The sequence below is a fragment of the Ornithodoros turicata genome, chromosome 4 (assembly GCF_037126465.1).
Source record: "Ornithodoros turicata isolate Travis chromosome 4, ASM3712646v1, whole genome shotgun sequence".
Taxonomy (NCBI): Eukaryota; Metazoa; Arthropoda; class Arachnida; order Ixodida; family Argasidae; genus Ornithodoros; species Ornithodoros turicata.
Genome location: NC_088204.1, coordinates 60,543,171 through 60,569,706, shown reverse-complemented (window position 1 = coordinate 60,569,706; position 26,536 = coordinate 60,543,171). Strand labels below are relative to the sequence as shown.

The window sequence follows — 26,536 nt, the reverse complement described above, 5'->3', positions numbered from 1 at the left end:
CTCCGAACGATCGGTCTTTATTTTCAATATTTCAACGGTGTTCAGCCTACTATACTGCACACAACAAGTTAGCTAGCAACGCTACCTTACACGCTCGCTAAAACGGCATGAGAAATGTTTAGTCAAGTTCCTCAATGAGAACTTTCTTCTGTGTCCGTTGTTCTTCTTTCATGGCGACTTCTGCTTTTGCGAAGCTCTCGACATCTTCGACAATGGACACAATCTCCATGTCAACATCCTTGACACAGGACGACAAAGAGTTGCCATATTCGTTCACCCACGATTGAAGGTACTCGCACTTTTTCAAAGCGCGGTGCTTTTTGCGCTTTTTATGCCCCGTTCTCAGCGACCGCTCCAGCAGTTCCCTCACTTCCCGGAGCGCCCTTCCAGCCTTTTGTTTTGCTCCGGGCTCCAGGAGCAACTTGCTGAGACTTCTCAACAGCGGAGGGAAGCCATCCATAGGCGTGCCACCGTGGACGACTCTCTGGTGGACGCTCTGGATCGCCTCAGCCGCGGTACCAAATACGGCATCTTCGTCCAGGACGACGCAGGCTTCGAATAAGTCGTCTACACTTTCCGCAAGAAAGTCGCCGTTATAGAGCTTTGCAACATAAATGTAAGAACAGAGGATGTTGAGAACGCTGTTGACGACGCAAGGCGCGGGCGGGCGGCTCGTCAGCTTGCTCAAGAGCTGGACAGGTGCGTCCTTCTCCGTTTCTATTTCTGTGACGAGGCTTGTCGGCTCCTCCCACCATGGCTGCCACACTGGGACGTATTTTCCGAGCTCGCCACTTTGAAGCAGCTCGTGGAACTCGGCTTTCTCTTCCTCCGTCAGCTGCTCCCACACGGAAGAGTCAGACTCCAGGTCTATCTGTTCCAACCTCTCGGAGAGGAGCTGTTCCTCGCACACGTCCTCGTTGTGTGCGGATCGCAATATTTCTGCCATGCGCCGCCGGGTGTCAGGATTTCCCTGTTCCATGCGGAGGCAGGTCTGCACCCAATCTCTGTAGAATTCTTCACTACAGTTTCGATGCTCTGCATCCTTGTAGCACTCTGTCGAGCAGTACGGGTAGTTGCAGCGTGGACAGGTGTACTTTGCGGTGGCTTTCTTGCAGAATCTACACAGCTTTTCAGTGGCGAGGTCCATTTTTGCACTGAAATTCTTCAAATCTCTGAGCACTTGCTTTCCTGTTCGTGTTTTGCACCAGATAAACACAGATGTGCACTACACTTTGTTCACAAAATTACTGTTGCTTCGTTAAACAAACGAGGCGTCACACTTTCTCGGCACCCTTGAACTCTCTTCCCAATAGGAACAACTCTGCAGATTCCATGCGACTCGCGTGCGGCTTGACGTAACTGACATAATTGAAAAAGGCCTTCATGTCTTCCGAAAGCTTTGGCGTACGACCCCCGTCCCAAACTTTGCAGAGGAATGTGCCTCCAACTTGAAGTACTTTAATGCTGAAGATGAATGCAGAATATGCGAGTGAGATTATGCTATCGTGGTCAAGTTCCTTGATGCCTGAAGCAGTGGGTGCCATGTCACTGAGGACGACATCTGCGCGTTTCCCATCAAGGTGGTGCAAGATCTGTTCTTGTGACTCTGGCAGGAGAAAATTGGCGGGACAAAGGATTGTCGATCCGGGAACGTGGTCAAAAATGATTATATCGAGTGCGATGGCTTTTCCTACGGGTGCACAAGCGTCTGCAACAGAAACACGTGAAGCTGCATTAGTGTGTTGTAACAATGTAACAGCACTTTGGCAGAAACAAAGAATCTGGATAATTAGGCAATTTAGCAAATCAGTCCCGGTATTGAACCCTATGTGTGTGTGTGTGTGTGTTTTTTTCACGACATACGAAACGTTTGCGCGACATTGTCATGTTAGGCTCAGATTGATGAAAAATTAGACACACTGGGCTGTTTCTAGGTCGGCCCGTTAGTCGCCGCATGCATGGAGTTGTAACCTACGTACTTTTCCCGTCAGAATTGACTTGCTCAACCACTACTTGCGTCCAAGACCCTGGTGCGGCTCCGCACTCAACGACTACGTGGCCCGGTTTCAGTATCTTGAACTTTTCGTTGATTTCGAGGAGCTTGTACGCACTCCTGGCTCTATAATTGTCGTAGCGAGATTTCTTTACGTACGGATCGTTTAGCTGCCTTGTCAGCCAGTCCTGCGCTGTCCTGCTTTTGCCTTTCAAGTTCTTTGGCTGGACTTTATAGCGGCAGCGGGACAAAGCTAAGGTTCGACGAAATAAAACACGGACATCGCTCACAAAAAGCATGCTTCTGTGATTGCGATGACGGTACGGATAGCTTCGTTGTAGTTTGGGTTTTGAGTTTCAATACACCGTTCTGTTTTCGATTCGCGAAAAGCCTGTACGGTACAAGAAGAAAAATACAACATTTGGTGTTATGGGTTCTGAAGTTAATATTGTGTTTACATTGAAACCTGCTCGTTTACTTTTGAAGCAGATGCCGGGGACCGCAATTTTGGCGCGATGCATGGTACTGTTCGGATGCAACGTTACGTGCAATTACACTACAATCCCATGTCACAACTTTATTTTCTGCGCGATGGTGTCATCCCTACAGCCAATTGGTGAGACTGTTACGTCCTAAAACATCCAATTGTTGTTTATCTACATCTGATCATCATAATCACCACAGCGGAGTTGAGACGTTTTCGCACAGGTGGCGTACTACCTGTGGAACAATTTTTTTTTTTTCGATCAGCCGACGGTGGTGCGTATTTGTTATGAATTTACGGCGTTTCTCGTGTGTCTTAAAACATTGTGGGTGTGGATAGTGCCAACCGCGGATAGTGAAAATGTGTGCCAACTTGTGAACTAGTGAACATACATCCTGGAACGGTGTGAGACAGCCACAAGTAAGTGAACCGTACCGTCTGCTTACAGCTCCCACTTTCACTTCTGCCCTAGTAAGTATTATTTATGTATCTTCCCGTCCGGTGCACGACTTAAATGATACTGCAAAACTCCAAGCGTTCGTGTTTGTCTCGATCGCTTGTGGGTTTGAATGCGATGCACGTCAGTGAGCATGCATGTCATAGGCCGTGCAATCCTTACTGCAGTCGAGTACCGTGGAATATCATGTGACAACCGTTAATATCGTAGCGTATATGATGCGGAACGCCAGGTAAAACGATGTCACCATTGTGCGGGGTACCGCTCACTGCCTGTAGCGTACCTTAGGTTGCTATGCTTCCGTGTAACCTACAAATCAAAGAAAAGGAAAGTGGATCTTTCTACTGTTGTACCTCCTTTCACTCTCCAAGAATAGGGACAGTCTTGCGTGATTGGAATGGACTTGGCTCACATCGGAGTATGTAATACGTAAAGTTGCGAAACAGGCACGTCAAGTATGTTTTCGCTGATATAACCTTTCGAATACGTATTTTACGAGCAGGTCTCTCAGGGCTCTCATTTGTATTTGTATATTTATTATGTACAGCGCAAGAAGTTTTAAGGAATACAACAGGACAGGACCACCATTGTATTAAGTAACGTTCAGACAGCATTATATGACTATCTATACACTCATCTCTGTCTACGTACACATCCATTACCACATATCATAGAGTTCTTGAGTGCTGTGTATCCTTCCAAGGCCATACTACAAACTACAGGACACTGTATATATCAGAAAAAACATACACATTAAACGTTGTTATCCTTCTTATGTATGCTTGCATTACAAGCAGTTGCACTCGATGACTCGTGTTCACCTGAAAAATATTTCCCTCTAATATTTCCTGCATGTTCCTGCGGTAGATCGCACTTGCATACATTTCCCAATATGTCGCTGTACTTAATAAGAAGCATCAATTCAACTTAATTTATTTAAATTCCTGCACAAATACATCATATAAATAGAACTGCAACGCAAATCAGTGAGGCGGCTCAAACGGAATAATAAATGCAGGTACATAATGTTCCTGGAGTAAAATACACATAAGAAAAAGAAAATACGTACGCAGGCAAACACCACAATTCTCAACATCCGAATATTGATCAGAAAAACTAATCACTATTTGAGATCGGACAGATACACACCGAATGTGACAGACCTACAATCGAGTGCATCCAGCGCACATTGCACAGAAAATTCAGACGTGAGAAGTCGTGAAATTTGTACATCCTAGCAACGTGGGATGTGGCTCGCAACCTCTCAGGAATCATTCAAGGAAAGCTGCTCTACATTTGCATCTGGATGAGATCAGAGATCTTTGGTCTGTACGGGTGCAGTACATCCTTGCATACATGTATGAGCTCTCTTTAATCGCCAAGCTCTTCGCCACAAAAGGGCACATCTAAACAAATGACTGTGGTAAACCCGCACAACTGGTATAAGCGAGCTATTTATAGGTACGTGTAGCATAGCGAAGAGAGCAGTGTCAAGGGTATTAGTGTCCTCCTTGTGCTATTGAGGCTGTGTTTTGCATGCAGCGCACAAAGTTTTGTTTTCTGCCTGTTTTTCCTCTCTGGCTTTTCCTCAACTTTATTTTGCAACTTAACAGATATGAACAACACACAACAGATGCACTCTTGACGGTTGTGGGTTATTCAACGAGGAAAATTGGAATCCCGCTTTTCATATCGCACAGGGCAGCTTCCATTAATGCTTTTTGTGTGCGTGGTTTGGATTAATGTTACCTTGAGGACTTGTTCCGCTTCTGTTATTCAACTCTTATTGTTCTTTCGGTGTTGTTTCAGATGTGTCAACTTTGTTTTCAGAATGAAGTGTGTTTGCATGTTTATTTATTGATTTATTTGCACGTATATGTATTTTATTACACAGTTCTTTGACAAGCGTTCATGCTTCTGTCACGTGCTTCTTGTATGACATGCGTCATTCATTAGGTTCATGTTCTTCCCGTAAGGCGTCGCACTACGCAGTAGAGCCGTGGTTTTAGCTTAGCTCACGGGGTGTCGCCACCATTCGGAATTGGAAGTAGAGCACTGCACGGGCCGACTTTTCCGGGCCCGACCCGGCCCGGGCGCATCGAAAAATGGCCCGGCCCGACCCGGGCCCGGACCTTCATATTTTTATGCGGCCCGGCCCGGCCCGGTGACCCAGTGACTAGAGCCCGGCCCGGCGTCTAAGCAAATAGAGCCCGGCCCGGTGACCCGGCGAGTAGATCCCGGCCTAGTATTTCCAGCCGCGACGTACGCGTTTCTGGCGATTATCAAACAAATTTATAAGTAAATTTATAAGGAGAGAAGACAAACTTACAAGTGATGGCGGTTTAACACCGTAACCGCACGAGACCAAATTAAATCCAGAACGCGCGGGGCGTTATCGTTACACTGTCAAGATTTTGCGGAGATAGAGCATGCTGTCGACAAACTGCTTCTCCCAGTCCCTATCCCTCTCACCAAGCTTTGCCAAAGTGATTGTGAAATATGTGAGGAGTGAGGAGCAATGTAAAGTGGCTTGGAGAATGTTCTAGGGGGTCGAATCATATGCATAATGCAGTACCCTTTGCTTGTCTTTGCAAAATATGCACAGGAATGACGCAAGCGTATGATGATATGAACTAATGCATCTCCAATGTGTGGAATTAGCTGCGTGGCCCGGCCGGGCCTGACTCTCGGGAACATATTTGTCGGCCCGGGCCCGGCCCGGCCCGCATTGGTGGCGTATTTTAACGGCCCGGCCCGGCCTGGAGCACACAGCCAATAACAAGCCCAGCCCGGCCCGCGGGCCGGGTCGGGCCCGGGCCCGTGCAGTGCTCTAATTGGAAGTACACATTATTGTTTAGATAAGAGGTGACGACGGAAACTACAGACACGGTGAACGACATGTGCTAATTATTGTTTATTATAAAAGGGAGCACTGTTGGAAGCATGGAACGAACAGCTGATTGATTTTTGTCACCAGGTTGCGCACCGAATGTTAAAATTTGGAAAATGCTTCGACAATAACAGTCACATACTGCGGCTAAGCTTGTGCGGTTTCGGGTTTGAGTTGGTCGTTGCGTGGACCAACTGAACGTCGCCCGTTTCTCCTGATATTTTGAAAGTTCGTCCTGTGACCACATCCACCTCTTTGCTGCCTAGCTCTTCGGTAATCTTGACGCGGCCGAGTGGCTGCTCAGCGAACTGTTCTTGTCGCGCTCCGAAGTAAAGCAACTGATGCGGCCTCTTTCATGTTCTGATAAAGCCGCCACGAAACTGGCCTCTCGCGGGCGTCCCTACGTTGAAATTGGGTTAAGCAGGTTGGTTTTTGACTGCCATTGGGAGGATTTAAAGGTCCATTGCTGGGAGACACACTCATTCTTGGTGGCGATGCTGCGCTTTGTGGTGTCCCTTTGTTCAAAAAAGAGTTTCTAGATGGGGAGTCCATGCAGACCCCCCTGCCGATTTATGTAATCACATATAGTGCTCGTTGGCCTTAGGCACTGTGTGCAGCGTAGTTTGCGATATTGAACCCCCACCTCAGAAAAATTCTGGATCCATCCCTGCAAGTACCGTGTATTCACACGAACGCATCCTCACGGAATAAAGTGGTGGAAGAAAAGCTGCCCACAGCGTAGAAGTTGAGAATTTGCGCGGTGGGGTGTGGTGTGTAACTCTGCACATAGCAGACGACACCGTCTGTGTAGCTGTCGTCTGCTAACCGCCGGAATATTTTGAAGGTCAAGTTCGCCAAGGATGGGTTAGGCTTCTCTTGGGCGTTGCGGAAGCAATTCCCAGCGTCCTGGGAAAGCCTCGGACTTACAGCATTCCCTCCCACATGATATGCATCACAAAATTTAGGCCCATAAACGTGCTTCTGCGCGAATTCGCGAATTGTTACGAGCGCGAAATTAACTACTTATACGGTATATCTGAAACTTGAGAGAAAGTACCAAGTTGCTGAGCAACAAGCAGGCTGCCGCAGATTTCAACATCCTTCCTCTTTCGCTTTTAACTCAGTACGTGGCTTGACTCGAGTGAAATGTCCTCTAGGTATAACAGCTCTCACTAAAAGCATTGTGTCCATAACGGGGTCGTGTGACTAGGAACCTGCCGTGACCGATGGTATCCCACCAAATGAAAGGGTGACGCCCCCGCACGAGATCAAAGGTCAAACAGGATCTCCTCTTATTGTTTTCCCATCCACTGATGAGCATTTGACCTTAATTATCCACTCATCGTGATCATTCGCAATGCTGAGTGCTTTCTGCTGTCCCAGGTAGATTTCTCCGCCGGTACCGGGTCATCGCAAGTATTACGTTCTATTTTACAGCCGTGGGAAGTAACTTAGTTACAAGTAATCCCTTACTGAGCAATTAACCAGGTAATAATCTTTTCTCAGAGAGCATCTTCCATGGTGAAGACCAATCAGCAGCGGGTAGCGAACGAAGGTGCGACTACGTAGTTCCTGAAATTATAGAGACAAACGGGGAATTCCTAGGTAACTGTGACTAGTTGCTGTCTAGTTCCAATTACTTTAAAATTCTCTATCTAATTTCAGAAACCAGTCGTATCTTCGTTCACTACCTTAAAGGTACTTACTGTGAAACCGTTAATTGAGGCACAATCCCATAAATCCTGTCACAGAGTCCCAATCATAGTTTTGTAGCAAATCAAAATTGAAAATTGCGGGCAACACTGTGCCGAAGTAGACGCGAAGTTCACTTTACCCGTCAAGTACTGCGACGAAAGTGCATCGCATGCGCATAACACTGGGCCAGTGGCGAAATGCCGGATTATAGCCAGATACATGAGTGTTGCCCGCTAGAGTGAGAGTTGTTTCATAAAATGGCGTCGCTCCTACCGATTTTTTCGCAAATTTAAAGACAGTGTAAATCTTATTTAGAGCGACGTATGTAAAAGTTATTTATAGGCAACAAGCGTTTAAATGGCACCAAGCATGTAAGCTGCTCGCGTGTTGCTTTACAGTATACATTTAACTAAGTTGCTTCCCAGGAAGCGGGAAATAAAGATTGTTCCCCGTGACATAGTCGACGAGACACGAGCCCTTGCGCACTCTGCTGGGATACCACATGCATTGGTATCACATGGGGTAATACCGTAATAGACGCGCAGAAACTCGTCCGCTGAAAGTCAGCCAAACGTGACATATCGTCAGGTACCTCCGCCAGTAAACAGCCGCGGTCACTTGGCTACGACAACCAACAGGAATGACTCTCGCTACTCTGACATCAGAACTCGACGCGGAAATTTCTTGGAGGGTTTGTATCTCGTCAAGTCCGACACGTATCGTGTACCGAGCGACGGAATATTATAGTGAAAGAAAAGGCAGAAAACTGCTCACGGAACAAAAGGTCCGGAAAGTCCTGCTCGCATGTGCAAGCTCCGCAGGCGGCCCGCAACCTGCGTTTCATTTTTTATTTGTTTATTTGAAAATACCACTTACATCCGACCTGCGATATATGGAGAAATAAGTATAGCGAGCTGCGAGTACCCCGGTTGGCCGTGATGCGCAACTGTCGTCTGCTATACGGGGTACCTTTTTATTCTACGGAATATTTCCCACGGTCGTAGCAATCGCGAAAAGCCAATGACATTGAGAGCAAGAAACAGAGAGCAGTGACGTTCTTCGCATCTTCCGCTGGAGTATGGAAAACAGGGGTTGAAAAATACCAGGCTGTAATTCTTTTTTACTCGATACTCCCGCGTTCCCGAATCATTATGATCATCGGCTCCCGCGTTCAGTACAATGCGTGAACGACGTAAGGAAGCGCGTATTAGAAAAAGTGTCACAACCCCTTTTCACGGTTCGTAGCGACTACTGTTGCGTCGCTGATGGTCACATAGTTGTCTGATGACGTAAAACCACGAACTACCGTTATCGTACGTCTATCGTGCTTTATTGTATTTATTTATTCGCGAATTAAAATTTCCGCTTTCACGATGCGAACTTTCGTTGTAATAATATTATCGAGGGTGTTTTTTTTTTTTTTTTCTTAATCCGTTACAGATATGCCATGCAGATGCCATTTTTGCCTGTAGGATACGTGGCCATGCGGACTTCCTGTGGGGAAGTGCATGTTAGTTGGATGTTTTCGTAGAAATTTGAGACAGCAGAATTGGAGGCGACCATTATTCGAATCCACCGTCTTTCTCACAAACCCTCAAAGAAGCACATACTTTGAGAGATAAATCGCCAACCCAAGCAGCACAATGTACTGAAAGTCGAGTGCAATAGGGGTGGACGGTGTCTTATCAGTGTTCTTTAGTTGCACGAGCCTGTTCATGCCCTTCTACCTACCCGTCCACCCCTATTACGCTCGATTCCACGTCAAGAGATCCAACGGGTCAAGAGATCCATCGGGTCAAGAGATCCACCGATGGATCACTTGACTCGGAGGATCTCTTGACCCGTTGGATCTCTTGACCCGGTTGGATCTCTTGACTCATCTGAGGGTTCGCCAGCCTTGGATCTTTTGACCCCTTTGTGTTACACGTCGTTAACTCTAACATCGCTAAGCAGAAATTACCCGTATCGAAATACGAGGAACCCGTTTTACGTGTTGGGGTACCACCCATCTTGAAAAGTTTCCCCCCTCACATATACTAATGTGTCACAAACAGGAAGTTAATATCACCAACCATTCCCATTTTATTAAGGTGTATCCATATAAATGGCCCACCCTGTAGAATACAAATGCAGGTGGCATATCAACATCTCATTTTTATTGACTTAGTTACTTACTTTGTAACACATAGCGCAGTCAAAGAAAAGCCGACAGTTGTCTTATGTCATTTGTGTTAAAAACAGGTGGTTGCATTGTAAGATCGACCTGTTTGTAACACAAGATTTATAGGAGTGCTGTCTTTTTTTTTTTAAGCGCTTCGTGTTAGAGATTATTTCTATAGTTAGCGTGGGCTACGTACACTCACATTGGGCCGGCTGCTGTTTCAAACACGTTGATTATTCAAACACTTCTCGTATCACAGCAGGCTCGTAGTCGAAGAGCCAAGTCGCTGTTCTGGACACACGTTCTACATGGCGGAACCGTATGATCATGGACTCTCTCAGGGTACGAAAGATAGCTTGATATGCCCGAACATCTTTCTGTCTGTCTGTGTGTGTGTGTGTGTGTGTGTTTCGGACAAAGGCAAAGCACTTTACGGCTGGGCCCATTATTATTGGTAAAAAACTTCAGTTCTGGCGTAACGTGGGGACGGCAGCGCCAATGGACACAAAAGTACAAAGAGAGCTCTGAGTCCAGCAGTATACCCTGCATCTTGGGGTTGAGGTCAATGAACGTGACAGGTCAATGTTGATTGGAAAGCACAGTCGGACAGTATTTTCCCGCACGGTGAGGAAAAGAATAGAATAACCTGACAAGGGTGGGGGCCAATGAAAAGAATGCGACAAGGATAAGTTTTAAACTCTGCGGCCTACGATTCTTTGTAAGTTGAGCTCAATATTCTCTCGGAGAACAAGGAGCAGTCGAAACAGGGACGAAGACATAAGAAGACATGCAAACAGAAGCTCCAACTCTAGAGCTTAATATTCTTGGTAACAAGCATCCGTTCTGGCATAGCGTGTTACGGCGCTAGGGACAATGGACATAAACGTGCAAAGGCAAAAGGGGGACTCGACTCGCCGCCGTAACCTACGGCGCAACCACAGTATTTTCTCGCTTACTTTTTCTTGTGCGTGTGTGGTAAGAAGAGAGAAAACACCGAAAAGTATTCACTGTTACCGGCCATTTTACTTCCTAACTTAATAATACGTACAGCGCAATCGCTTTGCAATGAACATGGTAAGGGATAGACTTTCTTTTCTGTCGGGAATCCTGACCAGTATCACGCTTTGACTGGTTGGATCTCTTGACTCGTCCGTCACGTGACCGGTTGGATCTTCTGACTCGATGGATCTCTTGACCCGTTGGATCTCTTGACCGGGTTGGAACTCTTGACGCTTTGGATCTTTTGACTCGCCTGTCACGTGACCGGTTGGATCTCCTGACTCGATGGATCTCTTGACTCGTTGGATCTCTTGACCGGAAGCGTTACGCTCGACTTTCAGTACATTAATTGTGCTGCTTGGGAAACTTTGCTATGTAAATAAGGCTAAACCAAAACTACGCACTTCTCGAGCGCAGAAACGACATCGCTTCGCCTTATCTGGGCCGGAAAGCAGTATATCTGGCTAACAGATCAGCCTTTATTCCAATCAGCTCGATCGTTACAAAACGTGTGACCCTCCAACACGAACGCCTTCTTTTTGCGATCGAGAAGTGCGTAGTTCTGGTTTCGACTTATTTGCGTACCAAGGTTTGCCGACCTCAACTACGTGCTCGTTTTACCATTTTTTCAAAGAGGACGGAGCCAAATAATGGTCGCCTCCAATTCTGCTGTCTCGCATTTTTCAGAAACATTTCATTAAGACTGCGTTAATTAATAAATTTGAGGTCATTAGTCGTTCGCGCGGTAGTTACACGCTCTTTCCCACAGTACCACGAAGAAGGCCGAGACACAACGGACACAGAAGACGACACGCGCAAGTTCTCAGTCACAGAAATAATTTATTGGCTCATCTCAACTTGAAAGCTAAAAATCTTTGGAAGGGGGCGAGAGGGATAAATGACTAATACCCCCGTCACACGGCGCTTTCAGTGCGGATTGAATCCGATCCGCATCGAGTTTCTCAAGAGCGTTCGGTGCGCGATGCTGCTACACGGTCCAACTCTATGCGTATCGAAAGGTTGGCTTGTCGACAGGCGGCGCTAACAGCCCCGAGACAGCAGAGCCGTTTATTAGGAGAGTTTGGCCATTGGGAGGAACCTGTCCCAAAGCGCGCCATTTGACGTCACACGATGGGCGGCGCCAAGCTCAGTGGCACCATTTTGGATCACAGCTATCGCCTTGAAATCTCCCATTCCGCCATTTTGGAGCAGAGGCACAGCCTTGAAATTCCCCCGTGCCGCCGCAGGTCGCCTTGCATCCCGGTCAAGTGGGCGGAGCGATGACGTCTGTGACGTCACGGCAGCTCTCCCATCTCCGGGCGGCAAAAGATCACAGAATGTCCAAACTCTCCCTATAAACGGCTCTGCGAGACAGTACGCTGTGATTGACAAATATGTTCCTAAAAAGTCGAGAATAAACGCATCCTCTTCCGCATTGTGCTGCTTACTAGCTTTATGGGGAGCGCGGTGTCGAGAGTGGTGGTGATTAAACAAATCAGCAACCGCAGTCGCCCCTCATACCTAGACTAAAACAGTAACCGTGAAATTCCATGGGCTTGTATAGGAATATTTGCAAATTAATGTAATGTTTTGTTTACCACTACAAATTCGCTGACTTCGAGGATGCCAATGGCGGTCTTCAAGCTGTCTTGAGAATCTCGATCCGTTTAACGAGCTGGATCGGGTTAAGCAGGATCGGCGTTCGATCCTGCTCGAAAGTGTCCGTGTAGCAGCGCCGGATCCGCATTGAGCTCGATGAGCATTGGCTCAATGCGGATCGAAAGTGTCCGTGTGACAGGGGTATAACTACGCTTTCCCTAGTGGCGGTATCTAAGGATTCTTGAAACAACATTCGGTGTGTGTCGTATCTGTCGGTCTTCTTCATGGATCAACACCATCTAGCCTGCCCCCTTTCTCTTGTTTCATTCCCACAGGACGTGCGCAGCAAAAGTGGCATCAATGTTGCCCTCGGAGTTTTTCTTTAAAACAAACCGATAAAGAGAAAATAAACGCCCTGTATATTGTCTTCTGTCCCAGCTATACCACGGGACTACCAGGAACGGTATTTACTGGGCAGATGTGAGAACGGTTTATGTAATCGTTGTGTCGTGGGCGGAAGTGCGCTGCTGGTCCCGTTTATGGAGCCCTGTAAAAATAAAATAAAGAAAAGGAGAAAAGTAGATATATGCTAGAGCGCATCTTGTGTGCATACACCCATGCTGTAACATCATGGCCTTGTTCCGAGTAAAGGGGCAGAATGCTGACGTCTCCATCGCTAAACGTATTCAAGTGTAGGCGTGTTGCAAAAATATGAATCCTGAGTATTTGCACAGTAAAGCGCAATTCCTCTTCGAGACATCAGCGACCGAGCGAATACATCATGTGCTCCTTGGTGGTGACTTCGAGGTCGAATGCCGGGCGGTTCTAACCGGCTGCGCTGTCTGAAGTCTTTTCCCTGACCTTCCAGACTCACCCTGGAATGGATCCGACACCTGATGTTCCGCGCCCGCAAACAAGGATCGTGTAAATGCATCGCAGATAATAGAGTTGTTACGACTTGAATCGTCAGTACGTACTGACGATTCAAGTCGTAACAACTCTATTATTAACGTTTTATCGTTCACGCACATAAACTCATAGGTCTATGAGTCTATGTGCGTGAACGATAAAACGTTACAAAGGGAGCCTAAGGGTCATAGTATACCGACTTCAGAACACGCGACGTCAGTTTCTTTCGCCTATTCGTAGTCCAAACCGGCGAAGTTTTTGCTTGGACCGAAAACCGTTAAATATTTTTTTCGGTTTCCCTCCTGAGCGAAAAAAGGGTATACGGTTTCGATTCGGTTCCGGTTTGCACCAAAATAGCGCTTTTTTCTCGGTTTTCGGTTCGCTCCGACACCCTGCCGAGAAACTTAGAATCTTTCGGGCTTGGCCCGGGCCCGGGCAGTAAATCAAAGGAAGGCCGGGCCTGGGCCTAAAAATGCGGCCCGTGCAGTGCTCTACCCTGTGATTCACTGTGGACCTTTTTCTCTTACGTTTTCTTCCATGCACACTCACACACAGACGAACATGCCGAAGCAGGTGGCAAGTTTGGTAGTAAAGCAAAATTGCGGAGGATATACACCGCCTACGTCACGTTCACACCTCACTCGCACAACGCTTTTATGCGCAAGTTCCTCATTTGAGCAGATTCCACGCGTATCCCCCAAAAGGATCCCACGGGTATCCCACAAAAGCTTCGTGCGAAGAAAACCAACAACTGTTTTGACAAACGTACCAGCGGTACCGTGTTTACTCGAGTAATGAACGCGCGTTTCAAATCCAAAAACGTAGCTCCATAAGGGGCATGCGCTAATTACTCGAGATGCGAGTGAAAAAAAAAAAAAGTACCAACATTTGGGCACCCAAATCGGGTGTGTACGTTAATTAAACTCACGCGAGTGCGTCAATTACGCGAATAAAGAACTCTATTGTACAGAGTTAGCGGTAACTCGTTACTGTAACGAAGTTCCTTTTTTGGTAACTTGTAACTTAACTCTCTACTTTTGCGCCGTGGTAACTTTCAGAGGAACTCGTTCCTTTTTCAGGTAACTTTGCCAAAATAACGTAAGTTAAGTTCCAAGTTACTTTTAACTCGCTTTTCACTCACGTCCACATATTTTCTTGTTTTCTCTCCGGTTCCTTCATGGCATTTTTTTTTCTTTTGCCATAAAACGAGGCATTCAATCAATGACAGTATTTTATTCAGGAAGTATGAACCGCTACGATTGAAATGAAGCTGAACCATTGTGCGCCCACAAGGAGTAAGATGCAAAGCGTTCGAATAGACCTCTACCAGAGAAACGTCATCATGACATTGGTAGACAGACTGAAACCGAAACAAATCGGAAGGAGAGGGCTGGGTTCCACGAACGGGCACTTGTTCGCTGCCTCCCATTGAAAGAAAAGCAGGACCGATGGTCGCGTCCTTTTAAGGGACCATATCGTTCGGGTGCGACCTTCACCTCTAGCATCGAGCGTAATTCAATTCTACCAAATTTGTGGCGCTGTCGAACACTATGACGTCATTTGTTTACAAACAGGAAGAGGTCTGTTGTTGGACATAAACGAAAACGATCTAAGCGTGTTGCACTCCTCCGCAGCCAACTCAAGGTCTAACTCAACTGCTCACGCGCGCTGCACCTGCGTAATGCTATTTTGTGTCCGAAGTAACTTGGAAGTAACTCGTTCTTTTTTCTAAGTAACTCAGTAACTGCGAGTTACATTTCAGGCTGAAAAACTTCGTTATTAACTTAGTGACATTTTGCACACGGTAACCTAACTCGTAACGAGTTCTTTTTGACGGGTAACTTCTCAATCTATGCTATTGTACACGCCGCCACGGCCTGCCCAGATTTACCGAAAAAGGGGCGCAATGTAACGGACTTTGCATTCCCACAGAGGTCATATTGCATTTCCCGTACGGGTTGGATGCAACCTCCTGTCGTGCATATGGGTGTCGTCGTGGTTTCCAAATGGGCGGCGTTTCACCTGGCGGGCGTCATCTCTTGCGTCATCATTAACAGTCGACTTTGCCGCCCTTCCACATGGCTGATCCCGCTGCCCGGTATTTGTGTATCGAGGGTTCACCCGGAGAGGCGTTCACTTTTTCAACTGCGATAATGCTTCCGGCTCTCTACTAAAAGTACGGACTATTGTATTTGTATTCCCAGCTGAGAGGTCACAATAGACCTCTACCCTGTTTGTAAACAATGACGTCACAGTGGTCGACGGCGCTACCAATTGGGTACAGTTGAACTACGCTCGAAGCTATAGGGGCGAACAAGTTCGCGCCCGAAAGCCACGGTCTTGACTCTTGAGGGGATTACGGCCTTCGGTTCTACTTTTCCATCGATAGACCTCCAGCCGAGAAACGTCATCATGACGTTGGTAGACAGACTGAAACCGAAACAAATCGGAAGCGGAGGGCTGGGTTCCACGAATGGACACTTGTTTTGCTGCCTCCCATTGAAAGAAAAGTAGGACCGAAGGTCGTGTCCCTTTCAGGGACCGTCGTAATCCACTCAAGACCGTGGCTTTCGGGCGTGACCTCTAGCTTCGAGCGTAGTTCAACTCTACCAAATTGGTGGCGCCGTCGAACACTATGACGTCATTTGTTTACAAACAGGGAGAGTCCGTCCGTATTTCCGTCTCATATTGTAGGCCCGTCAGATGGGAATGCAAATACACTAGTCACGCGCTAAAACACTAACGCGTCAATATCAAAAGGAATCGCTTTGTACGTGTACCGTTTGTAGGTACAGTGCTGGACAAAAGTTCACGGAACATGTATTCCTTGCTCAGAGTGAGCTACCAGCGAGTGGTACAGTGCGGACTTGCAAACAGGTGACTGAGTTACCTGTATAGGTACATATGTGAACCACGAAATACCTGGTTGCAACGGGTGGTGAAAGGAAATGTAAATAGTCTCCAAATTTCCAATGAACAACACGGTATTTTAAAGGCAAGTAACTACGTATATACCGTAATTTCACACGTATTAGCCGCGGCTTATGCGCGATTTTTTTTTCTCACGGACGCTCCGCGGCTTATCCACCGGTGTGGCTTATCTGATGACTATTTTTTCCTGGCATCTTCCCCATACGTCGGTTTTAATGAAAGGGCCGACAATGTCTCTGGACTAGTTCTGCCCCGCCGATGCACGAACAGGGACGGGTCCACATTCGAGTAGATTGATCTTCCTGGTGCATTCCTCCAAGCAGCTTTAACGAAAGTGGTGACAGTGATTCACGTCTACTGGAAGACCACTGACCCGTCAATCCATGAAAAACGCCAAACAAGGGCACAATCCGATATTTGTAAAACTCTAGAGCTGACCTCCTTTGTTGAACACTATGCCGACTCGGAGTATGGACCACAGGATTTATGGCCTTCTTTATGGTTTCATTTGTCGCACAAATGAGTCGTCTCGTATTGCCCGCGCCTTATCTGCCAGTGCAGCTTATCCGCCAGAAAAATTTCAAAACGTTCCTAAGAACGCGTCCTGCGGCTTATCAGCGGTGCGGCTTATACGTGTGAAATTACGGTAGTTACTTGCCATGACTCCTTCTACAGACAACTGAATTCCTGGTTTGTAAACGCGCTTTACAGCTATCCAGTGGACAGTTGACTCTAGAATAAATCCATATGTAATGTCAGTGAATTTATTAATCGGGGAAATAAAACGAAAAAAAGAAAACCCCGACTTGGGCATGAAGACTGCCAGTGGAGTCCCGTTGGCGGTGTCATTCCTGAAAATGCCGTCTCAATACGCGTCAGCGTAGGCAAGTGCGAATAATTATTTTGAAACCGAAACACATGCAGCACGTGTACACGTGCGGATGTAAACACGTGTATATTCGTACGGATTAGAATATGAAGTGGCAGTCACATTGTTTTTATGCCGTTTCTCGCACCGTTTTCGGCCTCATGGGTGCATATTCGGAACTAGTCGAATGCGTCGAACATCGATTCAATTCGAAAGTAGAATATTCCGTTTTTTTTTTCTTTTTTTGCAAAGTTTTTGATAAAAAATAACTGAGAGCAGCATATAGATACACCGGTTTTGCGGGTGGGCTATACGGCGAGGCGGGCATTCTCTAGGAGAAAGTATTGCCACGAATCAGGGCGGGCACGAAACGGTACATCTCATCCCGACGCATGCTGAAGAAGAAGGAAGCTTCCATACAGACACCATACATATATACCCACCCGCCATACAGACACATCGCCTGCTGCACGACGTGCTGTTTCTAGACTTTTCGGCGCGACGCATAAATGCTTGTGCGCTCCAGGCTGGAGCGTTCTTTTCTTTGGACTCAGTTGTGTTCAGAGAGCTATCACTCTTGTGCTTTTGCTACCAAGTAGTTTAATAAACCGTTTGCTGTTTATTCAACGACTCGCCGGCCCATTTCGCTTCATGACATTTCTGGTGGAGGTGCGGGGCAATCCCTGCTCAACGGCCTGGAAGAACAGAAACGACTGAGTCGAAGATAGCGTGGTCTACCTTCGGAATTCAGGCCATTGGGACCCCCAACCCGCAAGAAGATGAATACGACAGCCACCATCGGCAGTGCGGCACGGCAACAGCTGGGCGCATTCGCGACCCGCCCAACCTGCACCACTCAGCTACCAGCCACGCGCACAAGGAACTCGCAAGACGGACGTACGGCGAACGTCATGCTTGAGGCCGCTGTGCTACCACTGTGAAGAAGCCACCCTGGTCCACCGCAGTTTCCCGTACCGACGACTGGGTCTACCCGGATTTTCACCTGACGCCTCCAGCCCTCAGCGCGTAGTCATCCCGCCGCAATTGAAGACTCTCTACGGCAGCACCATGCTTCTGCTGACTCACGACGCGACCAATCTCCGAGCTCGACGAACAGGAATACAGACCGCCGCGACGCTCAAAACCTTACAAGTGACCTGCAAATACTCATCGACGACCACGAGACAACTGCATTAATCGATAACGGCGCCGACGACAATGTTAAAGGCGACGACGTTGGCTACGAGGCTTCGCAGGGTGCAAACGAAATGCGATGAGCCGACACAGGTTCTGGCATCGGGACGATGCCCCGTCTACGGAGGGGTCAATGCCACGAATCATCTTCGAGAAACTTCCAGGGCGGGCACGAAACGGTACATCTCATGCCGACGCATGCTGAAGAAGAAGGAAGCTTCCATACAGACACCATACATATATACCCACCCGCCATACAGACACATCGCCTGCTGCACGACGTGCTGTTTCTAGACTTTTCGGCGCGACGCATAAATGCTTGTGCGCTCCAGGCTGGAGCGTTCTTTTCTTTGGACTCAGTTGTGTTCAGAGAGCTATCACTCTTGTGCTTTTGCTACCAAGTAGTTTAATAAACCGTTTGCTGTTTATTCGACGACTCGCCGGCCCATTTCGCTTCGTGACAGTATGTACCTATTCTGTATGACTAGTTGCCTAAAATGCATTAATGAACTCTTTATTATTTAGGGCTTTTCGGACGCAAGTGAGATAGCAAGAATGGGAGACAATCCTTGTTGAAAGCATCTCTATTTTTGAAAAATCCTGAAACGTGCACTAAGTTCGCGATGCAAATGAGCCGAACCTGAAACCGCACATTAAAAGCGCAGCGAGGACTGCGCTCATTCTACGTCAGAGGGCCACGTGCTTTGTAGCGATGGAGACGATTGGACTGTAGGGGCTGATCTCCTGGGCCACCCGATCTCCGACTTTCACAGAGCGACACCACCTCGCGTGGCTCAGTGATTAGGGTACTGGCAATGTCACATCGAGACTGGGAGGTACCCGGGTTCGAATCCCGGTGTCGACTGTGCTGTCTGTGGTTTTTCCTGGGTTTTCCTCGGACGCTTTCAGACATATGTCGACACAGTCCCCATAGAAGTCGGCCCAAGATGCACATTCCTCCGGGCGGGCGTTAGTCGTGATGATGCCAACCTCTATGAGGCCGACAACTGCGAGTCCTTTCACCACCACCACCACCACATAGCGATCGTTATCATCATATTTAAAGTTCGCGCGCTCCCAAGGCGCTGTTATAGGCTCGCGCAAGAGCTCGTGCTCCTTGGGCTCAGGCCCCTCGTCAGATCAACCGCGCTTTGCGAACCAGATAAGCCGACAACGACGAAGGTCATGCGTCCCTGACGCGCGTGGTCTTGGTTTCGACTCATTTGCATAACAGTTTTCGGCAATATATATTTCGACGCACGTGCTCGTTTTAGGATTAAGAGAGAGAGAGAGAGAGAGAGAAATGCTTTCAGCGAGGTTTGTCTCCCATTTTGCAATTTCACCTTCAGGTCATGTTGTATTTACATATTCTCTTCGAGAGGGCGTCCGTATACCTCACCTGGAGAAACGAGAACTATGCTGTTTTCCGGTAGCTTTTTTAATTAAAAAATATTTCAAGAACGATACAAAGAAGAAGAAGAAGAAAAAAAAGACTACAATTCTGTATTCGATTCGGAATCGCATCGAGTACGGAATTATCCGTGGTGGTGAATAGAGTTATTACGTAATGGATATGGCGGGCCGAACTCACATTTGCCATGGTTCTGCACAACGTAACGCTTTGATGTATAGCCTAAATTGGGCATCCGGTACCACTGCGAGAAGTACCAGCGACTAAACTAGCAGTCTATAAGCGTCCAATTTTAATTAAGCGGGCCAAACTTTGTATACATCGACTGGCGTATTTCTTTCTTTGCCGCCGTCGAGTATATATCGAAGGCAGCGGAAAGAGGAGGAAATTAAACGGCTGCACCCTCTCGCTACCATTTAGCCCGCTAGGTACACTGTGTGTATTGCGGCGGCACCTATTGAGTCGGCAGGTTTTAAAATGAAAGCGGCCATTATTATTGGCGGAGCAAAGTACGGGGCTCTTGGTCCGGTAACCCGCTTCGGAGAGTAATTAATGAAGCTCCGCAACGGGGTCGCACAACGGGCCTTGATTCATGATCCGCTCACGGGAGGGGCAACTTATTTTCTCTCCTTGCCGGCCTTTTGTTAAACTTTCACCACTGTTTTTTTGTTCTCTCTTTTTTTTTTTTCGATACATCTTTTCTTTTTCTCTTTTTTGTTATGGGAAAGGGATCTCACCTCGTATCAGCGTTTGCGTCCGAGGAGCGCGGAGAGGCGTATCCTGACCGCGTTCCCTTCTCTCTTTTCCTCTTTCATCCTCAGAGTCTGGGGTCTCCGACCATCCTTGTCGGAAAAGGAGGAGGCCCCATTCGGACGGGAGTATACAACGTTGCCCCCTTTTGACAACCCCGCTCGAGCCAAGAATGGCTTCGTCTCTGCATCTTGTCTCCCACCACATGAAGACAACATGATTTTCGAAACGCCGTCTGCGCAATAAAATTTGCCGCATCTTTATTGGGCTTTGTTGCACTGGGCCATCACTCACTAAATTTTTGATCGCGTGGCCATACAAAGCTACGGACGGACGGACGCAGTGGTTGGCTCTATATAGCTTTCGCTCTAATAAGATTTCGATGACTTTCGCCTCACGAAGATTATTTCCTCGCTGAATGTGGTTAGAGAACATGCAACGTTCTCTTACAGCACGAGAGATGCTCCCCCCGTTGAACGCGAGAGTTATTTATTTCTTCTGGGCCTGACACCCTTCCGACGAATGGGATACTCCGAGCCGCTCGAAAATTGTTGCGGTCTTTCGATTTTTACGAGGGGCGCCCCGTAAGTTCTCAGAATAACCCGGAAGGAAGTGGCCGAGGCGAACGAACTACTGTGTCGCTCTTTAACGTAGCTTCCCCCCAACGTCCACACATTTTACCCAGCGATGAGCCGGCGCTTGGATCCCCGCGCAGGAGTGGAGTGTTGGAGAGATCAGAACAAGGAGAAAACGGATCACGCCGTCGGTGACGCGATCATCGCTGGAAAGTTGGACGCCGAGTTTCCTCATAATCTTGGGGAGCGGATGGAAGTCCGATGGGTTGAGATCTGGCGGCCATGGTGGATGGCTGCGACCACGGAAAAATCCGCTGAGCTGTGTGGGGGCACATTGTCCCGAAGGAACAGTATCCAATTCCAGAACGTACTGCTTCCTTTGGTGTTGATAGGGCCCCGCACGCGGCATCTTATTTTTTTATTATTATTCCGTGTTAGCGCCGCGAAGCAACTGTGGCTATGGGCGGCGTATGTGGATAGATGGAGAGAGGACAGCAGGAAGGAGTGGGGGACAGGGGGGGGGGCAGTCCAGTTCTGGAAGGTTGGTAGTGCAAGCAGTGGAGAAGAATGTGTTCCCGATCTTCCGGATCACCGCAATGACGACATCTTGGAGAGTCAACTTGATACAAGCGATAACTGCCACAAAGCCACATTGAGTAGTATTTGCCCAGCACGCCCTCGAATCCCGGGAAACCGTGTCCATCACCGTGATATGGCATGGCTTGCCTGCTTATGAAGCAGACCAGACATCATCCTTTTGGCGGTGGGGATGAAGGAATGTTTCCAACGTTTGCACTGGGGCTTTACAGCTAGTCCGCTGGGGTTTGGAAAGTGGAGCACCCAAGTTTCGTACACGGTCACGAACCGGACACGGAAGTTCCTAGGACGTGCCCTGGACAGCTTGGAGACTGTCCCCGGATGTGGCGTACGGCGTAGTGCCTTTGGATATACCCGACTGATGATCCCGATGTCGACTCGGCAATCTGCCATGGCCTGTTCGTGCACACGCATGGATGTTTCTTTCGCGGTTCCGCAGGGTTGTCCGGACGGGGTTCTTCTTCGAAGCGGTTAGGAACTATTGGGACGCCCTTGTAGTGCAGATACGTTTTTCACGGAAGTGTGAACTTTTCTTGCATTGCCCTTCACTCAGTTCTCGGAACTAAAAACAAAAAAGTATTTGTCTTTTCGTCCCCAGTGTGCGAAGAACTGATAGCGATAGCTGTATCATCATCGCGGAATAGGACGCAATGTCTTCACACTTGCATACATACGTATAGGCAGCTGTTTTCACTCGCTTTATTCGAGTGGCGACAACAGACCTTTATGATCAGTAATGCATGTCGGGAAGGCGATTGTCACTGCAACTCCGTGTAAATATTCTTGCCGAGGACTTGATCAATGCATGTACAGTTGCTTGTGGAGGTTGCGTTCAGGATCAGCTTTCCACTCTTCTGGTGGCGTGCGCACTTTAGCGCACAACCCCCGGTTTGTGTCCATCTCCCTGCGCTGCGATTCCCTACCTATAGCCGGTCCGTGGCGGTGGTGTGATATCATGTGTGCGTGATGTGATTGGTCGCACCACTGTATACTGCGAAAAAAGAATGGTGGCATCACAACCCTTTTAGGGGAGTAAGTAGCTTGTCCCTTAGAACACTCTCTTTGGGAGTAAAATTTATATCCACCAAATGGAGTTGCAGATTACCTATGACACCAGTTACAAGCAGGTATCGGAGCCGTTATTTATTTTTTTTTTTTTTGTTGTTCGGGTTCAGCTCCGCAGCAGAGCAAAATATGGGTTCGAACTGGTTTAAACTGGTTCAGGGGGGATGGGGTAATGTTGGGTAGACGAGCGGTCTGCCTGCTAGCACGAGTCGACGTTCAGGAAAGTGAATTTTGAACAGATTGCCGTGGGTATATATCCTTACGATTTCCAAGTAACACCAATGTATACTTCTATTATTATTGTTGTTGCCGACACAGCAGTGGTTCACAGCAACACTGCGCGTTACGGACCTGCATTTCAGGTGCAACGTTACGGTAGAATACTGTACTCTCTACGCTCACATATATTTATACTCCACCCTTTTACATGCTGTTCACAGACTGGCCGTTATTTCTTCACGGCAAGTGTTCGTCAGCGGCAGCTAACGGTCACCGACCTCACAAGAACAAGGAACAAAAGCAGCTTCGTAATCGCAATTGTGCCATGTAAGGTTACGTAGCTTGCACGCTCTTCTGTTAGCTCAGGCGCAGTATGGCGGGTCATATAGGCGCAGTACCAAACGGCGCCTTCCCGAACGCGCAGTCAGACGCTACTTTTTCTCCTTTGGGAATTGGGACCAAGGAATTTGACTCTTCATAGCACAACCTCCAACGGAATTGTGTTCAGAATGCCATTTCAACTTGCAGTCAAGGTGAAATCAAGCACCGCCGGACCTCAAAACCACACAACTCAATGATTGGGCGCATTTGGGTTGCAGTTTTGTTTGGCAAGGCGGCTCAATCTAGAGTCACTAAATAAGCTACGCTTCAGAGTATCGACACTGAGTTCCGAGAGCGAGCATGCGCCATCTTGTTTCCACGCGCACGCGCACTGCGCACGTTAGCTCACGATGCCATCTATCGTGCGCGGGTGAAATGTTCCTTTCTCTTGCAAGCAGCAGTTGACGGCCTTGAGCTCACCTTGACATTCTCGAGACGCTCTCGTTGATAATAATACATGGATTATCGCACAACAATAATTGCACGCTTCTCTATCCCACAGGAAGCATTATGTTAGCCGTCTTTGATCGTCAAATGGGATGGTAACGGTGTTGCGGAAACAAGATGGCGCTCGTGCTCTCTCTTGGACCTCAGTGTCGATACTCTGAAGCGAAGCTTATTTAGTGACTCTAGCTCAATCGGCTGTGTAAATCGAAAGTTCCGATCTCTCACAACGCTCTTTACGTCTTAACCGTTTCGCGAACTTTCTTTTTTACAAGTATCTGTCCGATACCACCTACAAGCTGCGTACGTGTGAATGAGTGGGAGGCGCTCGTCATTTAAATAAAAATTCAAATGAGTTTCGTAAAAAAAACAGAACTTCTAAAGCAGGGCGCTGTCCGCATTAAAACGGGTACCCCTTTTGGGACCTTCAGTGGACACCTTTTAGAGAACAATCTGCCACCGAAGCGGGTCATTTGTTGCAGTAATTAATTAGTTTCGGTTTACATATTTTTGTCGTGGCTGGTCGCGGTGAAACGCGGAAGGACGCTCTTCCACGCCCTTATCCACCAATGAATTGCGTCCTTTCGCGTTTCACCGCGACGAGCCGCGACAAAAATATGTAAAGCGAAACCAATTAATTACTGCAACAAATGACACGCCTAGGCGACAGATTTTTCTCTAAAAGGTGTCCACTGAAGTTCCCAAAAGGGGTAGCCATTTTAATGCCGACAGCGCCCTGCTTTAGCAGTTTTTCTTTTTTTTTTTCCGAAAATCATATGAACTTTTATTTAATTAATGAGCGCCTCCCACTCATTCACACTGTTGCGCAGCTTGTAGGTGGTATCGGACGGATACGTGTAAAAGAGAAATTTCGTCGATTGGTGCACCCGTTCGCGAATTATTAGGCCGGGGGTTTAACTGAGACACCCAGTATATGTCATAATGACGGCGCACATGGCATAGAAAGAATTCATGGTGCCTATGAGTACTTTCGTTCTTAACACCCCCACAAAAACAAGTTGTGCTGTCACATCAATACCGCTATTGTAGAGTAAGAAAATGTTATCGTATAAATACGGACTCTATACAGCACAATGGTTTGTACAGGACTCTTCGTAACGCACAAGCGCAGTCTTCAAATCCTTTCCACGTGACATGCGTAACGTGTGAGGAAATACGTTTACTGATTGTTGACCATGAACGTTTTCATTTAGTCGAAGGAAAAAAAATAAACAGAAGAAGAAGCCGTCTTTACGTATGCAAGAGAGCTGCATGCTTGTCCTCATTCGGTTGCAACAGTTCAGTCGCTCCCAATTAGTTTGATAGATATCACTGATCAATCATCCGATGGTTGTCGGTGCAAGAAAGAGAATGCGAGAGGCGTGTTGCTTGTGACTCAACACTCTGTTGGTAAGCATCTCTCACTATTGCTTTTCTGATAATAAGACGTAAAAAAAAAAACCTGGCGGTTATACGGTGCAGTTGCTCCATGCCTTAAACTCGGCAGACCAGAACTTGAGCAGCGCCACAGCCGCTTGCCCTTGATCTTTTTTCTATTTCTTTTTTTTTTTTTTCGGTTTCGACTGCTCTACTTTGCAGTTATATCTTTGTTGTTGGCCTTTTATTACGTTGTTTGATATTTATTTGGGCGATAGTAGATCGATTAATCTCCGCTTTCGTTATCTGCACCCGCAATGATCACAATCGGTCTTCACGGTCTATGGCCATGCCTTGACCCAGAGTGAAATATGTCTTCATTGGAGCGTGTCTGGGCTGACAGAAAAAGAAATCACTGTCCGTGTGTTCCTCGCGTTGTGTGTTTTAGGACACACGATATTCGCGAGAGTATAGGACCTCTTTAATGCACGCCAAGCCATGCGTGGTGGCATTGATCGTTTTCCGCTCAAATCCATAACAAATGGTCCCCGCGTGGCAAAGCATTCACTCGTGTCCGTGCTATACCGTCTAATGGAGACCTGCATCTAGGTGACAGACATTTGAGGTTCCGAAAACAGAGTAAGGAGCAGATTCTAATACCCCTGTCAGCCATACGGCCTTTGCGACAAAACTGAGATGTAAAGACAACGGCGTTCCCTCAAAACTGCCAAAAAGCCTCGTCACCAAACGCCATGAACATGATGTCGCAGAATTCGTTCAACTCGAAATAAAATGTTTTTAATTGACGAAATATTTTCTTCTTCTTCTTCTTCTTTTCTCTTTTTTTTATTTCTTTTTCTTCTTTTCTTTTTTTTTCGTTCAGCGCCTTCAGTTTCTGTGATGCGCTTTTGCACTTCTCCTCTCTATCTCCTGCGTTCGTAGTGATATACTTGAACCACTGCGCACGTCACCACTCCGCGATGTCTGCATCCAAAAAGCCGAACAGCAATTAGTTTGCTACTGCATTTTTGAAAGTTACTTTGTACCAACCAAATGGGGTTTCCGAACACTCACAGCGTGAACAAAAAATGTGATTTTACTAATTCCATTCAACAGTTACGAACGCGTGTTTATCGCTGTAGACATCATCGTCAAAACTCCTTCACGGATTCCGTGTTGCAGCCACCTATAGGGACTATATAAGGCCATTCCACCTGCGGCTTTTTCGTAATGTTGCAAAGAGGCCGTATGTGTGCCCGTATGTGTAGAGGTATAACAAGTCCACAAGGCGGAGTTCGTCCCCTTTAGTAAGTATTCTGTCGTTTACGTGTGCGAGGAGTTGCAGTCGTTATACGCCAACTCCAAAAGGTCATCTTGTTGAGTTAAATAGTCGCTAAGTAAATTACGCAGCGCTGACATGAAGCTGACCAGATTCGAACCTACTGGAACGCGCGTGGCAGAACCGGTCATGGCAGATGTACCGGGGAACTGTAGTGGTCTTCGTAGTTGTCAAGCACCGCTTCGATAGAGGTACATG

General features: G+C 47.4%; 3 protein-coding genes across 4 annotated transcripts in view; 1 reads left to right on the top strand and 2 right to left on the bottom strand.

The window, feature by feature from the left end:
• On the bottom strand, window positions 1–1,147 carry LOC135391640 (zinc finger HIT domain-containing protein 2-like). Its single transcript, XM_064621966.1, has one exon. The coding sequence runs from the start codon at window positions 1,145–1,147 to the stop codon at window positions 119–121; it is 1,029 nt and encodes a 342-aa protein (XP_064478036.1). The 3' UTR covers window positions 1–118.
• Window positions 1,148–1,267: 120 nt separating this feature from the next.
• Window positions 1,268–2,323, bottom strand: LOC135391641 (rRNA methyltransferase 2, mitochondrial-like). Its single transcript, XM_064621967.1, has 2 exons — window positions 1,980–2,323; window positions 1,268–1,708 (listed from the first exon to the last, which is right to left on the bottom strand). Exons 1-2 carry the CDS (start codon window positions 2,290–2,292, stop codon window positions 1,275–1,277), a joined length of 747 nt encoding a protein of 248 aa, XP_064478037.1. The 5' UTR covers window positions 2,293–2,323; the 3' UTR covers window positions 1,268–1,274.
• A 236-nt stretch (window positions 2,324–2,559) lies between these two features.
• Window positions 2,560–26,536, top strand: part of LOC135391638 (MICAL-like protein 1) — an 88,449-nt gene continuing 64,472 nt past the window's right edge. The window contains exon 1 of one of the 2 annotated variants that reach the window (XM_064621963.1): window positions 2,560–2,897. The gene's annotated coding sequence lies outside the window, so the exon portion shown is untranslated. Of the gene's footprint in view, window positions 2,949–26,536 lie in introns of both variants that reach the window. The other variant, XM_064621962.1, reaches the window with a different exon arrangement.